This window comes from Schistocerca serialis, chromosome 2 (genome assembly GCF_023864345.2).
Source record: "Schistocerca serialis cubense isolate TAMUIC-IGC-003099 chromosome 2, iqSchSeri2.2, whole genome shotgun sequence".
In the NCBI taxonomy this organism is placed as follows: Eukaryota; Metazoa; Arthropoda; class Insecta; order Orthoptera; family Acrididae; genus Schistocerca; species Schistocerca serialis.
The window spans coordinates 724,642,360-724,663,058 of record NC_064639.1 but is presented as its reverse complement, the minus strand read 5'-3'; the positions used below and the strand labels follow the sequence as shown (position 1 = coordinate 724,663,058).

The 20,699-nt window shown below is 42.0% G+C and overlaps 1 protein-coding gene across 1 annotated transcript in view; it reads left to right on the top strand.

The window, feature by feature from the left end:
• LOC126456363 (juvenile hormone esterase-like) overlaps positions 1–13,218 on the top strand; it is a 120,713-nt gene extending 107,495 nt beyond the window's left edge. Inside the window, exons 10-11 of the mRNA XM_050092117.1 lie at positions 5,154–5,286; positions 12,984–13,218. Coding sequence (XP_049948074.1) covers positions 5,154–5,286; positions 12,984–13,152 — 302 coding nt within the window. The 3' untranslated portion in view covers positions 13,153–13,218. The remainder of the gene's footprint in view (positions 1–5,153; positions 5,287–12,983) is intronic.
• Positions 13,219–20,699: the final 7,481 nt, after the last annotated feature.

The window sequence follows — 20,699 nt, the reverse complement described above, 5'->3', positions numbered from 1 at the left end:
AGTCCATCCAACTCTCGTTTGCCTCTTTTATTTATTTTTATTTAATCGTATGGTGATTTTATACAATATACAGTTGATATATGTGCAAATATGATACAATATGCATATGATATAAGACAAGAATAAACCTTGAAGTCCGTGTTTTTCAACCAGTTAATTAAGCTGGGTGTGAGAGTGAACAAGTCATCGGAAATTCCAGGGTATGTATGAAGTGGACAGCGTTGGACTAAATGCTCAATTGTCCGCTCTTCTTGATTACATTCACACATTGGTGAACTGATCCAGGTACAAATAGGGCTCGATCTGTTTGCCTCATAGAAGTAAGTGAATGATTGAAGGGGGGCATTGATGCTGCAGTTGCAGACTTGTTGGTTTTGCAGTAGCTGTAACAATAATTCCTACTGTTGCTGTTGGAATTCCTACTTGTTTTCTCGCTCTTGCCATTTTGGCAGTTATCGCTGCTGTTCCAGCTACAGCTGCTGCTGCCATATCTCCAGGTACTCGGAATTAATGCTTCAGAATGAATAGCTGCGCGGTGCAAAAGCCCTCCACGCCAATTTCCTATCCTACACAGTATAAGTAGGACACAGTTTATGATCACTTGCACTGACAATGACGCAGAGACCACTAAAACAAAGAGGCGGTTCTTATTGTTGGTGACGGTGGAGCTTATGAAGCGGCAACTAGCCAGAGTGTAGCGTAAATCGCTTTAAGCATGCACAAACATTCCAGGGAGCGGCCCGAATCGTAAAATGTAAAGGTGCCAAGATCAATCACTTTGCTACCAATTTGTTTATCAAAGGCCTCGTATAACAGCGAGAACTACCAGAAAAATGCAGGGCTGCAGTGTTTACTAACAGTGTCGCGTCAGTGAACGGGCCCACGTGATATGGCCTCGTCAATGGTGGCGCCCTCCACAGGAGCAAGCTGCATTGGTGGAATAGAGCTCGAATATCTTTAGACCTATCCTCCATATCGATACTCTGGATGTATGGAGAATATGAATCTTTGGTGGATACTAAAGTTACCTAGGATAGCAGTCAATATGAACGCCACATGTTATCCATTATAACAATTTCTCAGCAATAAATACTTTGAGAGACCGTGGCTTGGGGTCTAATACTGTATCTTGAGGCTCTGTGATAATACTATATCTCGAGGTTCTGTGATAAAGATCACGGAGAAAGCTTTTGACGACATAACTTTATCCGTGCGCTTTCCAATGGTTGATTTTATTAGTTCTGTTGAACTCGCTGTTTTGAAACAACCTCCTGGAGGAGGCTAGGATGCTAGGAGGCTAGGAGGGAGGCATGTCGTGTGCTGACTGGGGCATGTAAAGAGTAATCGCAGCCGCTGAGAAGACTGTTTAACGTTCACTTAGGGCTGAGCCGGATATTGTTATTTTACCTGAGGACAAGGGCAATGATACCGTTGTTTCGGACAAACAGAATTATGTTCAAACGCTGCAGTGTTTACTGTCTCATTCAGCGTGTCGAAGGGTCGGTGCTGACCACACAAAAAATGTTGAGAGGAAGACTAACAGCCTGCTAAAGAAAAGTTTCTTATCGCAAGAGACTACCAAGAGTCTTAATTCTTATTGTGCTGTCCCCTCTAGCTTGTATGGCCTCCTTAAGAACTACAAGGAAGAAGTCCCTCTTCGTCCGATTGTAACACTGGCGCTCCGACATGTCATGTAGCAAAACACCTTGCTACTCTGTTGAACCCTACAGTAGGTCGCCGCGCGGGATTAGCCGAGCGGTCTCAGGCGCTGCAGTCATGGACTGTGCGGCTGGTCCCGGTGGAGGTGCGAGTCCTCCCTCGGGCATGGGTGTGTGTGTTTGTCCTTAGGATAATTTAGGTGAAGTAGTGTGTAAGCTTAGGGACTGATGACCTTAGCAGTTAAGTCCCATAAGATTTCACACACACACAGTAGGTCGGTGTGAGCACCACATTAAGAACTCGGTGGATTTATTACGCCAGTTAGAGGGAATGCGTTTGAATACCTCTGATATTCTAGTAGGTGTTCCTCTGATTCGTTACGGTTGATAGATGTTAGGTTTGGTGCTGAATTAACGAACCTCTTTCGACACGTGTTGACTTTCACTAACTTTTTATTCATTGGCCAGTTCTACGAGCAGAGAGTTGGAGTTGTGATGGGAAGCCCGTTGTCACCTATTATTACCAATTTTTTTATGCAAGAGTTCGAGTAGCAAGCGTGGCAGCGCAGTGGTTTCACACTGCACTCCCATCCGGGTAGACGACGGTTCAAACCCGCGTCCGGCCCTACTGACTTATGTTTTCTCTGATTTCCCTAAATCGTTTAATGCAAATGCCGCGATGGCTCCTTAGAAAGAACACGGCCGCTTTCTTTACCCATCCTTCCCTAATCCGAGGTTTTGCTCCGACTATAATGGCCTCGTTTTCGATGGGATGTTAAACACTAATCTCCTCCTCCTCTAAGATTTTGAGGAACTTAACTTGGTGTCGGTGATACTTCTGTTGTTTGGCTTCATGGCAGTGAGAATTTGAACGATTTTTAGAACATCTTAATTCTATTCACCCAAATATTTGTTTCATGTTGGATTTGGAAGAGGATGGCCGCCTTTCCTTCCTTGATGTGTTTGTCAGGAGGAAGGTGGATGGTAGTTGGGGCATGCCGTTTACAGGAAGCCTACTCACAGTGACTTGTATATGCAGGCTGATAGTTGTCACCATCCAGCTGAACGTCAGGGGATACTTCGTACATTGGTTCGCAGGGCCCATGTCATTTCGAAGCCTGAGAATTTGCCTGCCTATATAGCCCATCTCGCAGTCACCTTTAATCACAATAGTTATAGTGAAAGACATATCAGACGTACGTTGCGATATCCACCAACTGTGCACCGGGTAAGTGATGATAATACGGAGGTGGCACCAAAGTCTATGGCCACAGGAAAAATTTTGAACAGGATTGGTAGTGTTTTGCGTAAATATGATGCGAGTGTATTTTTCGACCACCATCTAAGATCAGGGCCCTTTTAGGTCCCGCAAACGGTGATCTTTGTTTGTGTAAGGTGGGTCCTTGCAGTTGTGGCGTGTCATAATTGGTCAGACTATAAGGTTTGCGGAGAACCGGTGTACTGAGCATAAGCAGCACACACACTTACAACAGCCGAGCAAGTTCGCTATTGTAGAACATTGTCTTGGCTCTCGTCATCCTATGGAATACAACAACACGGGGATTCTGGCATGTACTTCCAGCTACTGGGATAGTGTTATTAAGGAATTTGTTGAATTTAAATTAGCAAGTAACCTTATAAACAGAAGAGACATGGTGTTTTTGTTTAAATTCTTTTTGGAATCCTGCTCCCTCCCTTGTCAAAAAGCGGAGGGCCAGAGTTTATGCTACCTCGACCCTTGTTTATTAAATTCAATATTGATAACTTCTGACGTCGGTCATCTTTGGTTTGTGATGGCGCTTTTGTTTGCAATATGTGTGTTTGTACGTGTATTTTCCGAGTTCCTCTGAACACCGAGGTTTTAAATTCGCTTGCACAGCGCTTACTTGCTACGTTTTCCTGTCGAAACATCAGTGGTTGCCGACGATGTCATCCAACAATTTATTTGACCAGTGAATACTTCCTTATTCAGTGGAAAGCTGATTTGTAGCTCGGATTTGTCTCAACTTGTAACTTTTTAAGAACCTCTATATTTTCTTACAGTTAAAGTACTTATCGATATGCTAATTTTACTTGACCAGACCTCTTGCACTTCAAGTGGACTTTTTGTGGACTCTGTTTTATTTATCGACATCACTTGCACGTTGATAAACTGATAAATCTTTTGTGATAGGTAGCTGGATGACACTCCACCTGCAGATTTCTATGAAATAATTTTCAAGAAAATTTTGTTTACCTCTTTGTTGTCGAAATATCTCCGCTTGTATAAGTGCGAAGGCTTCCACAACCTGTGTGAATTTGAAAAAAAAAATCCTTTTGGGCATTGGGATACGTCATTTTGAAACTAACGCCAATGTTAAACCCGACGTTTCGACCGTTTTGCTTCAATCCTCTTCGGGAGGATTAAACTGCTGTTTCCTGGGGATGATCTTCCGTATGCACCACCCCATTTCGGATGTCACATGACAAGTCATTTTGATGAGCTTCAGTGGACATTTCAAACGTAAGTAACGTGCGGTGGGATGGCTGCACGACGATTATTGCCTTTGTTAATGCAGCAAGTGACTGGCAGGCAACCGCGAATCGGCAGCTTGTACCCAGAAGCAGCGCTTTCATGTAGCCAGATGTCGATGCCACGTGGCACTTGCCTTGTGTTGCAGTTCGCATGTGGCACCGTGGATCAAGAAATGATTAACTTCAGAGACGAAGAAATGTACTCGTTCTAAAAAGTCTATCGTAGACACAATGACCTCCATCTTCACGTCGTCTAGAGTCAAGCTGCGTTTTTTGTCTTTTCTGCAAGTAGCAAACAGGTGAAACAAATTTGAGTTGAATTGAATAAAATGTCAGTAGCAGCAGCACTTTTATTCTAAACGCTACTTGTTTCGGCTCTCAAGGCGATTTATCAAGTGGCTGCATACAATATTGTGAATTCAGTCACAAGGCGAATTGGGTGCAGCTTCATGTCTTCATGTCTATTACGTCGAAGATGCTGGACAATAAAATTAACAAATGTGAGTGCCTATAAGTCGTTGAACTCGAGAATAAAATCTGTAGAATTGTCACAATGCACGAGAGAAAGTGCGTATAACAAACAATCGACAATTTCAAATTCATATTATTTGACGAAATTACTACAGATATCTTGATGAGCAATCTGGTACTATGAAGGACTGCTTCCACATTCTCGATCGCCTCAGAGTCCTGCTTAATAGCTTCCTGTGTTGACTAAAATGACGTTTTGATTTTTAAATTGCCTTCCACAAAAAACCTATCATGTATAAATTGGCTACTTTAAATTTCTCCGCCAATATCTTCGGCTTCTTTCTCAACAGATTACCAGTAATATTGCAGAAATAATATTTGATTCTTTAGCGATTTGTACTGTTTCTTATTTGTGAAATCTTTTACGAGTACATATTGCAAAGGTATGGAATCTTTTTGTTTACTTCCTTGAAACAATCGAATGTATACAACTCGGTGACTGTGGTGCAGGTGCGTGCCACGGGGACGACGTGTTCTACCTGTTCCGGTCCTCTCTGTTCGACGTCGCCGCCGAGCCCACATCAGCAGAAAGCAAAACCATTGCGAACCTGACAAAGCTGTGGACCAACTTCGCCAAAACAGGGTACCTTCCTTGCTCTTGATACAAGTATCTATGTATCTCATTATTTATTTATTTTGGTATTTAGTCATATTGACCATACATCCGTCTACATATTACAAGAGCTCTTAACACAAATTACGTTTTAATTTCATGCGCATACTTCAGTTTTGTTTGAACAAATATATTAAATTCACACAAAAATTTAGATAATGTTTTATGTACAATCATAATGTTAGTGGATAGCTATTAGTGGAGAGCAGTTTGTAGTTCATTATCAGGTGTTACTATAATGATCAATAGATATGTTTGTAGTTGTCATACAGCGTGCAGGGAAAGCGAATGGCTTAAAATTCCGATTGATATCCAAGAACCCTCACAATATTGGGACCAAATAAACTTGATTCATATATGGCTAGAAGCTGAACTATGGTTGAATTTTATCCTTTTTTAGCTATGGTATTTGTCTTCTTCTTCCTTTAAATGAAGTAAATCAAGGTTTTCGGGGAATATCTGCTTGTACTTTTGAGTAAATTTTACATCCTATAATCTTAGTTTGATTCCACCTGCTTTCCATATCTAAAAAAGCTCGTTTTTTAAAGATGTTAATTTCAGTTCGTGATAGTTCGAAAACATGTACTTGTGGAAACCTCATAGCTTCTGCTAGTCTGTCAAATGTTAATTGAATATCATTCCTATGTGGCGCTTACCCACAAAAATTTTTCTTGTTGGCCAGTTGTATTGTTTTTTCCGTTTCTTGCTTGGTGTCCAAAATAAGTTTATGAGGTTTATGCATCATATTGGACCACTGCAAAGACTGAAGGAGACTCTTGACAACTAACATGATTAGGTCTTAGGTGAGACTGTTCATGACCTTTCTGAATGGCATATCCTTCCGTAGAGAAGACAGATATCTGATTGGGGAGAAAAAAAATATTTTGGTAGTACCCGACGTTTCGGCAGAACATAGCACAACCTACATTGTTTTCTATGCTATGATTTTATTCACACAGTATTAATTTCGTATAAGTATTCATATTTTTAATAAGTGACATTTGCACTATGTATCGCAGTGTTTATGTGCAGTCAAAACAGTTCATTGTCGAGTTTCTATTACTGGCAGACACTTTGTAGCAAATATCTCCGGCCAAAATCACTGCGTATGTGTGTGTTTTATGTTTGTGTGTGTGTGTTAGAGAGAGAGGGAGAGAAAGAGAGAGAGAGGGGGGGAGGGAGGGAGGGGGTATAGAGAGAGAGGGGGGAGGGAGGTAGAGAGAGAGAGAGAGAGAGAGAGAGAGAGGAAAAAAGTTTGTATACTTGTCTTACCAAGAGTATGTGACGTCCGAGGAAAAGTGGTGGCTCCCTAGCCTAAACACAGAGGCTGAGTATAGGTCTCGTCCTCAGAGCTCCCATGGTTAACCTGACTCCTTGTATTGGAGTTCACCAAGGATCTTCAGACAGGATGACTGAGTACACAAAGATTTGGGTCGTACAATGGTTTGATAAAACTACAACAAGCATGTTCGACTTCCTCCTCACCTTTTGTGGCTAACATACTTTAAAACGTTAGTGTCTTCGTATACCTCACGTGTGACAGACAAATACATTTATCGTCTCATGTGTGGCCTAGAAATCTCAGTGACTCTTTGACACTGTAAATCGTGTGTTGAATTTTAAGCTCTATTATGTGAAACCTCTTCATCTCTGAGTAACTACTGCACTCTACACGCGTTTGAACCGATTACTGTATTCATCTCTTGGTCTCCCTGTACAAATTTACCCCACACTTCCCTTCATTGTGATTCTTTCTAGCCTCAGGACATACCTTATCAACTGACATCTTCTTTCAGTCAGGTTATGCCATAGATTTCCTTTTTTCCCAAATTCGATTAAGTACCTCCTCATTATTCATTCGATCTATCCATCTAATTCTTAGCAGTCTTCTGTAGCACCACATTTCAAAAACTTCTATTCTCATCTTATTTGAACAGCTTATCGTCCACGTTTCAGTTTCATACCAGCCTACTTTCCAAACAAGGACATTTAGAAAAGACTTCATAACGCTAAAATTTATATTAGATGTTAACAAATTCCTCTTTTCCAGTAATGCTTTTCTTACTATAGCCAGTCTGAAATTTGTGTTCTCTCCGCTTCGATCATCATCAGTTATTTCGATGTCCAAATAAAGAAACTCATCTACTACTTTTAGTGTCTCATTTCCTAATCTAATTTCTTCAGCATCACATAATTTAATGCAGGTTCATTCCATTAACGTCAAGGAAAATTAAAAATATGATTTGAACAGTTAGTAAAATAATACATTTTCTGGTCTTAATTAATAGTTCCAGAGATGCTGGAAAAATAGCGGAAAATGTAAAAATCTTTCACAAATAAAGAACAGTGAACGGAGCTCTTAACCGTGGATGCTATAATATTAATAATCAGTAAAAACTGGGTCATAGTCGAAAAGTTACCTTAAGGGACACATTTTGTACAAAACCTCCGGCTCATATTTAGAAGTACGCGATAAGCGGATGGCGTGTCTAAACATGGAAATACCTTCCCGGAAGTCACTTTCCTGGAGATTTCTGAACGTATGCTACCGGCAAGCAGTACGTAATCAGTTGATAGCTTGCACAGAAAACCTTTTGTATTGCAGACACAATGAAAACATCTACTGACAGGCCTTTTGATAGAGTCTAGCAATTCCTAATGGGTCATGTAACAATATACAGGGTAACAATATTGAACTATATGAAAAAAAGTAAATTAGTTACAAACTACAGAGTGTTCACACTTTATTCAGCATGTAAACTTCACTACAGATATCCGGATTTAGATTATGAAATGTTCTATATGCCTGCCATCATTAGCAATGATGTGACGCAGACTCATAGCGAAATTCTGCATGACCCGCGGAAGTCTGGGAACAATGATGCCGTCGATGACCTCCTGAATGGCTTTTTTCTGTTCAGCAATAGTTTTTGGGTTGTTACTGCACAGCTTGTCTTTAATATAGCCCTACAAAAAGGAGTTGCACGTGTTCAGATCCGGAGACTATGGTGAACAATCGAGACCCATGCCAGTGGCCTCTGGGTACCCCAAAGCCAGAATGCGGTCCTCAGAGTGCTTCTCCAGGACTTCAAATACTCTCCTGCTTCAATGGGGTCGAGCTCCGTCTTACATGAACAACATCTTGTCAAAATCAGGGTCACTTTGGATAATGGGGATGAAATCATCTTTCAAAACTTTCACGTACCGTTTTGTAGTCACCCTGCCATCAAGGAATATCGCATCGATTATTCCGTGACGGGAAATTGCACACCACACAGTCACCCGTTGAGGGTCAAGAGATTTCTCGATCGCGAAATGCGGATTCTCAGTCCCCCAAATACGCCAATTTTACTTGTTGACGAACCCATCCAAATGAGAACAACAAGGCGCGTGCACATGCGCGTACTATTTCCCATCATGCCCCATGGCCAACCGTGTCGTTTGAACGTCCTAAGGCAAACCGTTGAGAAGTTATGATAATTTTATTTCATATGGTTCAATAATTGTCACCCTATGCGACTACCAAGAAGACAGCTATTGATGAGAAATAAATTTTGTGAATAAAGGGCAGTGTACATATTATAGCTGAGTAGATCCAACCCATCTTTCAATGGAGTCCCGTATTACATTCCTTATTGTTGCTATGTCTCTATTCCAAAGTATTTGGCCTTCACTTATGACATATTAAGTACAGAATTTGATGCGTAAAATATATTCAGGCAGAAATAAAATTCTCAATGAAATATAATGCAAAAAACAGAAAGGCTGTAATAAATTGATACTTTTTACTTGAGTGGAAATATCCCTAAAAATTCATAAATATTCTTAAAAGAAACAATGACTTTTTCGTATGAACTTTATATTATTTCTTTTTATTTCTCCAACACGGTAAACGCACTGTGTGACATTCTGACCAATATTATTCCATCCTTAAAAAAATATTTCACTGTATTTCCCCTTCCTAATTATGCGGTAATTCCGCAAACTCCTGTCTAGCTCATACTTAAAATTTCGGTGCCTAAGGACTGTAGAAGTGTTTGTAATTTACTGAGTTTGGTACAGGAGCTGTAGATGGATAATTTATAGCGTTCGCCGTAGTCGTTGTCCTCCACAGTAGGGAAACCTTCCACAGTTCCCGAATGCTCGACGTTTTTGTGGATGTTATACAGAACTATTTTCGTATGCTGGAAACGATACATATAACCATACCTTGTAGCACAGACAGAATGAGCACCCATGCATATTTATGCCGTAACATTTTCTCCTACATGCTTCATTCCATCTTGAATGCCCCTTTTAATATTATCCTCACACACATAACTATTAAATTTTTCTTTGTGTCTTCATTAGTTTCAAACACTTTGAGAGGAGTAAGATACACACAAGATACACACAAGAGAAACTTTCGATTTATCTTCATTTTCTCTTCTTGTTGTTGGTTCCACTTCTTGCGTGTAGGGGTACATTCTTAATGCTGAAATTTTAACTTAACGTTGTGGGTTCCTGATGACTAAATAACTGATGAAGATCTACCTGTTGCTATGATTTCCTTTTATTTCATTCCATTCTTCTATATCGCACTGACTTTACAATCTCCACTTTCATAAAACCATCAATTACATTGATGTGAACAAAATTATACGTACGTTTCCATCAGAGGCATGCCCCAATGCTCCCAACGTTCTGCGGTACTCACAATATTCCAAAGAGTTTAAAAAGCAAAAGAGTTTACGTACTTTCTTGACAGAAGAAGAATCTTTACTAGGCCAAATCATTATTTTGTTAATGAATCCAGAAATAAATGTAATAATTAGCATTAGAGTGCGCAATTAATAATATGAATTTTAAGTATGCCACAAATTTCGTAATTTCAAATATTTCTAAAAGAAAAGTAATTTTAGCTGTACGTACAGAGTAATAACAAATTAATTAATAACAAATTAATTTCTTTTTATACGTTTTAGCCTGAAGTATAACACATCGTGCACAAAATAAAACGAAATTCTAGCAGGGAAACAGACGACTATGTTCACCTATACCAGATTTGGGATTAATCGTGGTATCGGCTACTTCTATATATATATATATATATAAGGTAGTGTTAGAGGGTGCCCCATTACACCTTCTTGTACTCAGTGTTCACTCTGCATAACACCTAAGCTATTTTCAATCTGGAACAAATGTACTTATATGTAAATAGCACCATTCTGCAAGCTCAGACGACGCTTCTGAGTTGCTGTACTTTGCCTAATCAAGCATGAATTTACAAAGTTCAGAATTTGGGTACTTTCGAAAACTATGTTATCACAATAAGCTCCGTCTTTTTCACTTGCAGACACATTTTTATCGGTAGCCAGTCAACGATGCTTTTGCATTTTTTCTACGCTTATATCCAGAAGTTTCCTGAGCAGTCGCCGATGCTAGCGACAAGATCCCATTTCTGTCCTGTACCTAATAGTGTAATGGTTGACCTGACACATGAATAGTGTAAACAGGGTACACACTTTTACTCAAAACATGTAAAGAGCTGTACCGTTCGCGAAAGTACAGTGAAGATCCTGCAGAGGGATTCACCGTGTGAGTAGTACTGTAATTGAGAGTAAATGAATGCATGTTACCTTAATCTACGTCTGCATCTATATGTTACTGCGTAGTTCACGATTAAGTACCTGGCAGAGGGTTTACCTAACCACCTACAAGCTACTTCTCTACCGTTCCACTCTCATCAACGCCCTGGAAAAACGAACACTTAAATCTTTCCTTACGAGTTCTGATTTTTCTTATTTTGTTATGATGATAATTTCCCCGTGTGTAGGCGCGCACGAAGAAAATATTTTAACACTCTGAGGAGACAGTTTGTAACTAAAATTTGATAAGGAGTTCTTGGCGCAACGAAAAACACCTTTGCTTTAATGACTGTCACACCAATTCGCGTATCGTAGCTGTGGCACTCTCTCCCCTATTTCGCGATAATACACAACGAGCTGTCCTTTTTTGAACTTTTGCTATGTTCTCGATCAGTCATATCTGATACAGATCCCACACAGCAAAGCAGTACTCCAGAAGAGGGCGGACAAGCGTTGTACAAGCAGTCTCTATTCTACCAATAAATCGCAGTCTTTGATTTGCATTCTCCACAACATTATCTATGGCATCGTTCTAATTTAAGTTATACGTAATTGTAGTCCATAATTAATTATTTTAGCTTACAGCGTTTTGATTTGTGTGATTTATCATGTAACCGAAATTTAGCGGATTCATTTTAGTATTCAAGTGGATGACTTCACACTTTTCTTTATTTAGAGTAAACTGCCACTTTTTGCATCTCATAGATAGTTTGTCTGAATCATTTTCCAATTCGTTTTGATCATCTGATGATTTTACAAGACGATAGATGGCTGGATCATTTGCAAACAGTCTAAGACGACTACTCAGATTGTTTCCTAAGTGTTGATCAGGTACAGCTGAGGGCCTATAACACTTACGTGGGGAACGCCAGATATCACTTCTGTCGTACTCGATGACTTTCCGTCATTTATTACGAATAGTGATCTTTCTTACAGGAAATCAATAATCCAGTCACACAACTGAGACGATACTCAATAGGCACGCAGTTTGATTAGAATTCGTTTATGACTTTTGACAAAAAGGCTTCTTGAAACCTAAAACTATGGAAACAATTTGACGTCCCCTGTTGTTAGCACTCATTATTTAGTGAGAATAAAGAGATAGTTGTGTTTCACAAGAACGACATATTCTGTACCGGTGTTGGTTGTTTGTCAATAAAGCGTTTTCTTCGAGATAATTCATAATATTGGAGCACAGTATATTTTCCAAAATCCTACTGCAAGTCGACGTTAGTAATATGGGAGCAGAGACCTTGCCTTTTTAAGTTTTTTAAGGTGCATCGCTACTCTGAAGATATCTAAGTTACTCATATTGGCAGTCGTCCTTTATTCCAATTCTGGAATATTTACTTTGTCTTATTTTGTGAAGGAATTTCGGAAAACCGTGTCTAGTAACACTTCTTTAGCGTCGCTGTCGTCAGTAACATACACATTGTTATCGCGCAGGGAAGGTATTGTTTGCTACTTGCTCTGGTGTACTTTACTTACGACCTGCTCTCATGACAGGCTCGGATCCATGGATCGCTTACAAGGCTGGTGAAGAAGTGGGAGTGCTGTAGTTCTACCTGTGGATTCACAAATTATGTCGGATTTTGGTTTGACACCACGTTTGGCCAGACTGTGAAAGTGCATCTTTACGTGTCTGGTACGCTCTCTCCAGTCAGTCAGGCCACAAGCCTATGCATTCGCGCATGCCCAAACAACTGAAAATTACCCTTTCTGAAACGTAGCTCGTAATTTCTAGAATTCCTTGTGTTTTCCGAAACCTAGTTTTTAGGTTACTTTACTTGACGAATGTTAGTTGTGAAGTTTGGAACCGATTATGTAAAACCTTTAATTTTTGAGTATAGGTGCGGGGATTAGAAGGTTCGGCCATTGCCATTATGACGCTCCCCTCGCTGCCCCTTGCATCTGCAGTTGTGTTACGCTAAATAAGTCCTGACTTTCAGATGCTTTCTTTTGCATCAACATTTCTTGCTGTCAAGAACACTGGAGGAGCGTGAGCATTCTGTAACAGGTAGCGTGCTAATCTTTTTCCAGAAACCCAACGCCGGACAAAGGGGGCGACCTGGGCGTGACGTGGCCGGCTTTCAGCGAGCGCGCGCCGTCCTACCTGCGCATCGACAACAGCGGCCTCAGCGTGGCCAAGGAGCTCTTCGGCGAGCGCATGGCCTTCTGGGACAGGCTGTACGAGCGCCTCAGCAAGTAGGCGCTACCACCGAAAATAACTGCGGGCGCTGTTAATGTGCGTGCACAGCCGCATTCCCTGTGATGCTGTGGGTTTTGGTCCGCCGACAGCTCTTAATAAGAGAAAACAATGTCAGTGACCTAGATGAACCGCGATTTCACGTGCAAGAACAACATTTTACTTTTATGTCATTAATTAACTAGTAGTTATTTTTTCAACGCATGATACGATTTTCTGTTCGTGATTGTCATTTGTTGGAATTAAAGACTGTATCCAGCTGTTGCTGGCCATACTCAATTTTACGTAACACTCATTTCATGACCAATGAACCACCTCATTCTATTAGAAGGCTTAGTTAATTCGCATTGTTGGCGTCGACTATGAGGTACTTTCTCTGCTATAAGGAAGCATTCGTGTAACCAGGACATTTGCGAAACCAAAAGCTTCGGAAGCCAAATCCACTGAAATGAGTTTCCTTCGAGTTGTTAATTTTCTAGACAAGATAAGATAAAGACCAAAGAAATACCCAGAGTATTAAATATAGTGTATTTGATAAAGCGCATACAGAAAGGGTTGGAATGACTACAGCTGAGCTGGGTTCCTGTGAAAGGTTACAAACATCGATTAGGCCACAGGAGAGATCTGGTAAGGCCAGGGAAACGTGCCATAGAGCCTAATATTTGACTATGGTAGATGATCACTGACAATTTAATCAAAAGCATCGGTAGTATCCACATGATAACATCGATCCAACTACTGCAACGCGCATATGAAACACAGCTCACCTGCGGGAAGCCATCTCAATCAGCACTCTTACTTACGAAACACATTCAGTATAATCATTACAAACTGTTTAGCTGTAAGGGCAGCAAATAACTGACGATGACAGAAGTAATGCAGATACAAAGTGGACGCTGGTAATAGCAAGACTGGTAATTCTGAAAAACAAACACTTGGTAATATCTGATATTAATTCGTTAGAACGTCTTTGTTGAAAGTATTTCTCTAGACTCTAGAGCTACGTGCGCAAGTGAAACATGGGCCATGACTAATAAGAGTAGGGTAGAAGATAAAATTTGAAACCTATTATTACAGAAGAACACTGAAGATTAAGTTTCCACGTCGAGTAATTAACGGTGACATAGTTAATCCCACTGGACAGAAAAGAGCTTCGTGTAACAATTTAAATAAACGGTGAGGCGTGTACATAGGACATGTCCTACTGCATCAACAAATAATTAATTTGGTAATGAAGAGAAGTGTAGGAGTAAACTTTGTAGAGGGAGACCAAGGTTTGGCTATAATAAGCACATCCAAGAAAATGTAGGTTGCAATAGTTAGGCAGCGGTAAAGACTTGCTCAGTGTAGACTAGTGTGTGTATGTGTACTACTCTTCGGACTGAAGACAGCAGCAGCAGTAACAACAACAACATTTACAAAAGAAATAATATATTAGTATAAACCTGCAGGTTTTCTTGGCCGTTATTACTGAATTAAAATCTTCTGGTTTGTTAGACCGCGTCATATTTCTTCAAACAATTGACGCTTCGCCCCTCTGCTGGCATCTTCTTCAGTTTCTTGTGATATCCACTGTAGATTGAGCACAGCACAGCACAAGGTCCCGGAGAAGATCCTAGCAGAGGGTTCGAAACGCCGCTTGTCTGAAGTAATATGCTAATCTTCTTTCCATGGTTTTCTAATGAAATGATCATCAATGATGTTAAATACGTCAAAAATGTAGACGTATTTTCATTTTAAAATGAATACAAAACCTAATACATACAAATGTATATACATGCGGTGCACGATGAGACAATTCCTTCTTCATTGTAGAAGAGCATCGTCAAAATAAAACTGAATATTGGGTCATGTTATCTTAAGATACGCAACGGTTGGATATTTAGTGGTATGCACATTTTGAGTTATTTTTAATACTGATACGTAAATTGTTTCTCATAACAAATTTATCAGTGAACTAGAAGGGTTCGGCAACCAAAATCTCCTTAAGTGTCCTTTTAAACTGCTATGTTTCAGAAAAAGTTTGCTCACTTTACCTGCTGTACTCAAATGACGATGGACGAAATGTTATTGCATAATGCGAACTAATGGAAGACGATTGATATGTGCGACACTACTAGACAGAGGTATTTGTTGAGCTTGTCAACACTTCCAATATACTAAATGTTGCAAGACCACATTACTAGCCGGCCGTGGTGGCCGAGCGGTTCTAGGCGCTACAGTCTGGAACCGCGCGACCGCTACGGTCCCAGGTTCGAATCCTGTCTCGGGTATGGATGTGTGTGATGTCCTTAGGTTAGCTAGGTTTAAGTAGTTCTAAGCTCTAGGGGACTGATGACCTCAGAAGTTAAGTCCCATAGTGCTCAGAGCCATTTGAACCACATTACTATGAGAAAGCTTTCTCTTCGTTGTGGATTCTACACCAAATGAAGCTTATCTTCAGTGACACAAGGAAACGTTTAAAAATAGAAAATTTCGTTTTCCTCTTTGTAAATACAATAGTAAAATGTGAAGTTACTTCAGGTGAGTACTAGAGTGGTTCTTTAAAGATGGCAGGTTTCTCCTCTCTCTCTCTCTCTCCCAAAACCCATCTCTCACTGAGCTTGTGCCTCATTTCCTATGGACTCTTGATTTTCCTCAGGAATTAGTCCGCGAAACGTTGCTGCACTAAGCTTGACATGGCATGTACAGAGGCATAAAATGATTTGTCAAAGTTGGAGACTACTGGAGGCATGGCCTTCCACAAATACAACACAGTAATATATCATTTAAACATTTATGCTGGATATTTACTTGCAGCAAGATTCAAAGTTCTTGTGTAGCCTTCCTATCGCCCGACGTTACTTATTTTCATACGGCTCCTCTCAGTTGTAAGAAATATGATTTTCTACGGCGAGAAAAACCCTGTATATGTGAAACGATTCACGTGAGAAACTGCCAGGTGATACTTTGAGTAAATGGCTTCATGTGTGGTTTCAAAGGGATACGTTGAGTGCAGCGTAAATTATTTTTACAAGGTAAAATGACTGGGGCTTCCTCGCTAAGCCATCCTGCTACTATTTATAAGGGTTGTCTTGGAACTTGAACATTTAATCTGATAAAATACAGATCAAAAAGATTAAGTGGAAATAAATCATTAAACAGAGTGTCAGTGTTTCTGGAACAATGCCACAATGTTTCATTGATATGTGTAGAAATCACAACTTTATGAAAATAGCAACATACTGAAAGCACAGATGCAAAATGGTCAGTATCTCTGAGACTACAATTTGCTGAAGGCATAAGAGACAAAGGCAGCATAAATTGCTACTTTCCAATGTAACATTTTGTATAACAGCCAGTTTTTTATCATAAAACACAAAGTTGTAAAATATAAAAATGTCTCCAACGCGGAGGTGGGTCTGAACATCACAGTGCTTTAATACTGGAGATGGTATGCTATTGTCTTCTTCTGATTTTCCAATCCCCTTAGCTCTTCAGTTGTAGGGGGCCTTGCAATTTGTGGCTTCCAAACCACGATGCAAGTTGGCGTCTTTCACATCTATTAAACGTAGCCAAATGTGAATAAGGCACTAAGTGACAGAATACATCTTAAGACCTACTGTGGACTAAACTTCGCACACCCACATAACTACAGTCACGATGTGTAACATAAGCTCTTAAGCGCCGCAGAGTTGGAGAGATCGTTCCTATCTTACTACATTTTCTTCTGGTATGAACTGGATGGTCAAATACTTGACAGGTGTTTATCGCAGACTGGAAGTACCACCTGATGTGGCGTAGTGGTAAAACACTGGACTCACATGCAGGAGAACTAGGTTTCAATTCCTCATTGGGCCATTCTAATGGATGGTTTTCCGTGATTTCCCTGAAATACTCAAAGCAAATGCAGGAATGGTTTCTGAGACATCTAGTGCCCTTTTCCATCCTGCTTCAAATCCCAACTCTATCTCTAATGATCTGTCGTCCATTCGTCCATGGGATGTTTGTTATGCGCTTCTGTATGCCCTGCTGCATTGTTATGTCAGTCTGTGTTGCACGCGATGGCTGATGGTTCCAGGGTTAGTTTGAGAATATTTATTGCAGTCTCACCACCGAAAAGTAAAGTTTCACATAAGAGAATAACAAAACTGATTGTCCTTGATCAACGTGAATGAGACACCCTGCTAAACCCGCAGGACAGGACAGGTAGTTGGAATTGTGGAAAGGGGTCGAAATGAGCGGCTGTCAGTTACACTCGAACACACATAACTTTATTTATTTGACCAAACATTACAGTACAAATTCTTGAACTTAGTTATCGGCTGAATACGCCACACCATCTTATGCCTTAAGGGCACAACCACTTCAATTTATATAAAAAAAGGGTAAAAGCCATTAACTCAAAATTCAGACGCCAAAAGGAATATTTAGAAGGCAGAAGGCCTAACGTTAAGTAAGTTCTATAATTTTGCTGAAGGCCCAAAAATCTAACACTTGAAAAATAGCAACCTTAATTTAAAAACGCCTGAAGGCCCCATGACTTAAAACTCAAGATAAAAGAAATTTAAAGAAGGACTTATCTTAAATTAGGCTGAAGGCCCAAACAATCTAACACTTGGCAACGAAAGAATTTTAATTTTAAAATGGCTGAAGGCCTATGTCTTAAAACACAACTAAAATAATTTTAGTAGGCATAAGGCCCAAGGCTTTATATTTAAACAATATTTTAATCAGGCTGAAGGCCCAAATAAGCTAACATTTGAAAAGCAAGGAACTTTAATTTTAAAGTGGCTGAAGGCCCATGACTTAAAACACGGCTAAAAACAATTCAACATTAATTCAAAACTATCGGCTATGAGCCATACAAATATACACCACAGAAAGTAGTTTCGGGGGTCGGCCGGCACTTGAAATACTAACGTTCACTTAGGTGAGACAGGCAGCCGGTCCAACCATTCTCGATTCGACGACAACCCAACCAATAGACAGTCAACTTACCCACCGACAAGGTATCTTGCGCTGCACTCGACCAGCACACAACTGGGAGTTCAATGCCAATGTAAAAGGCATGGACGACCACAAACAAGCATACATTATGCTGTCGAACTACACATCGTGCTGGACAGCGACAACACGGAGAGGAAGGGACACTGCCTACATTTACGTCAACGTCCAGGGCAAGTAACCGGAACGTTAATTGCCACAAGGCAGAACATTCCGCTGGTGCACTTAAATTGCAAATAACCAAATACAGTTAGACTCCAGTGGACGGTGGCTAAACCTTAGCCAAGTAGAACACACACGTTGTTGCTCGCGGGAATGCCCCAACAGCCAACAACGAGAACCAAACTTCACAATGTGAACAGTCTTGACTTGCTGGTAAATTAAATCCATACTCAACTTTCGTGTGCAGGGTCGGTGAGCCACGGACCTCGTAGCAATGGGAACAGCCCCACACACTCCGACACTGCGTAGAGACCACCAGCGGCCCCGGCCAAACTATGCCCCGCGGAGATTTCCTCGCTGCTCCACACCAACCGACCGACTCCCACACATCAGCACAGAGACAGCACTAATATAACTGAGCCGTCGACATCAGAAGCTACACACAGTTTCACGAACACTTGCACAAAGAACTAGACAATACTAACGGCAGCGGCTGTGAAATATCAAGGACGAATCACGAGTCGGCACACGCAGGCAACCCATAAGCGATCGCCGGCTAACATACACGTCGTCCGACAAGACCACCGACAGACGACCAACAAATGCGGTCCTCACTCAGGTGACATGTATCAGCAACCGTAGGGCGAATCTTGGCTGTCCGGACCTCACTGCAGCAGCGCCCCAACTGAACTTCTGCCGCGTCCTAAGTCAAACACTGCCAGGTCAGAACTGCACTGCTAGCGCCTCCCAACTCACTGGCAGATCCGAACTAACTCCGAACACACGACAACCGGGAAGTAATAGCTGTCAGCAAAGGTAATACGCCAGGGCTTATATCGATAAGTGCCGCTGCTGCCGCTTACGGGCAGGCAAGGCGGCAACTCAGTGACACCAGTAATTGAAATTAACATAACGAGGTAGTAGTACAGTAAAAACAGGATGTCAAATGAGATATGGCACGAACACGAGCCACGCACGGCCCAGTGAACGTAGCAATACCAAAAGTTTTCCGTGGGTCGCGACGTAGATCGTGACGTAATCCCTGCTGTACAACTACACCGTAGCACTGGAGCCCGTAAAGAGTACCGATGGCTTCTGGGCGACGCAGCGGAGCGATGCTGTGAGGTGCAGAGTGGACTGTACCCCAACAGATGTGACGCCGTAAGCGACCGGCGGGAGTAGCCTGGAGCGAAGCTGCGACAGCAACCGGTCGCTGGAGTTACTTATTGTTATATCGTCATCACCCCCTCCCCCCCCCCCCTCCTCCGTATGGGCTGGGTGAAGGCTGTCAGAAGACACAATTTTCCGCTCTTCATCGACATGAGAGGAAAATCTTAAAAATACACTCCTGGAAATGGAAAAAAGAACACATTGACACCGATGTGTCAGACCCACCATACTTGCTCCGGACACTGCGAGAGGGCTGTACAAGCAATGATCACACGCACGGCACAGCGGACACACCAGGAACCGCGGTGTTGGCCGTCGAATGGCGCTAGCTGCGCAGCATTTGTGCACCGCCGCCGTCAGTGTCAGCCAGTTTGCCGTGGCATACGGAGCTCCATCGCAGTATTTAACACTGGTAGCATGCCGCGACAGCGTGGACGTGAACCGTATGTGCAGTTGACGGACTTTGAGCGAGGGCGTATAGTGGGCATGCGGGAGGCCGGGTGGACGTACCGCCGAATTGCTCAACACGTGGGGCGTGAGGTCTCCACAGTACATCGATGTTGTCGCCAGTGGTCGGCGGAAGGTGCACGTGCCCGTCGACCTGGGACCGGACCGCAGCGACGCACGGATGCACGCCAAGACCGTAGGATCCTACGCAGTGCCGTAGGGGACCGCACCGCCACTTCCCAGCAAATTAGGGACACTGTTGCTCCTGGGGTATCGGCGAGGACCATTCGCAACCGTCTCCATGAAGCTGGGCTACGGTCCCGCACACCGTTAGGCCGTCTTCCGCTCACGCCCCAACATCGTGCAGCCCGCCTCCAGTGGTGTCGCGACAGGCGTGAATGGAGGGACGAATGGAGACGTGTCGTCTTCAGCGATGAGAGTCGCTTCTGCCTTGGTGCCAATGATGGTCGTATGCGTGTTTGGCGCCGTGCAGGTGAGCGCCACAATCAGGACTGCATACGACCGAGGCACACAGGGCCAACACCCGGCATCATGGTGTGGGGAGCGATCTCCTACATTGGCCGTACACCACTGGTGATCGTCGAGGGGACACTGAATAGTGCACGGTACATCCAACCCGTCATCGAACCCATCGTTCTACCATTCCTAGACCGGCAAGGGAACTTGCTGTTCCAACAGGACAATGCACGTCCGCATGTATCCCGTGCCACCCAACGTGCTCTATAAGGTGTAAGTCAACTACCCTGGCCAGCAAGATCTCCGGA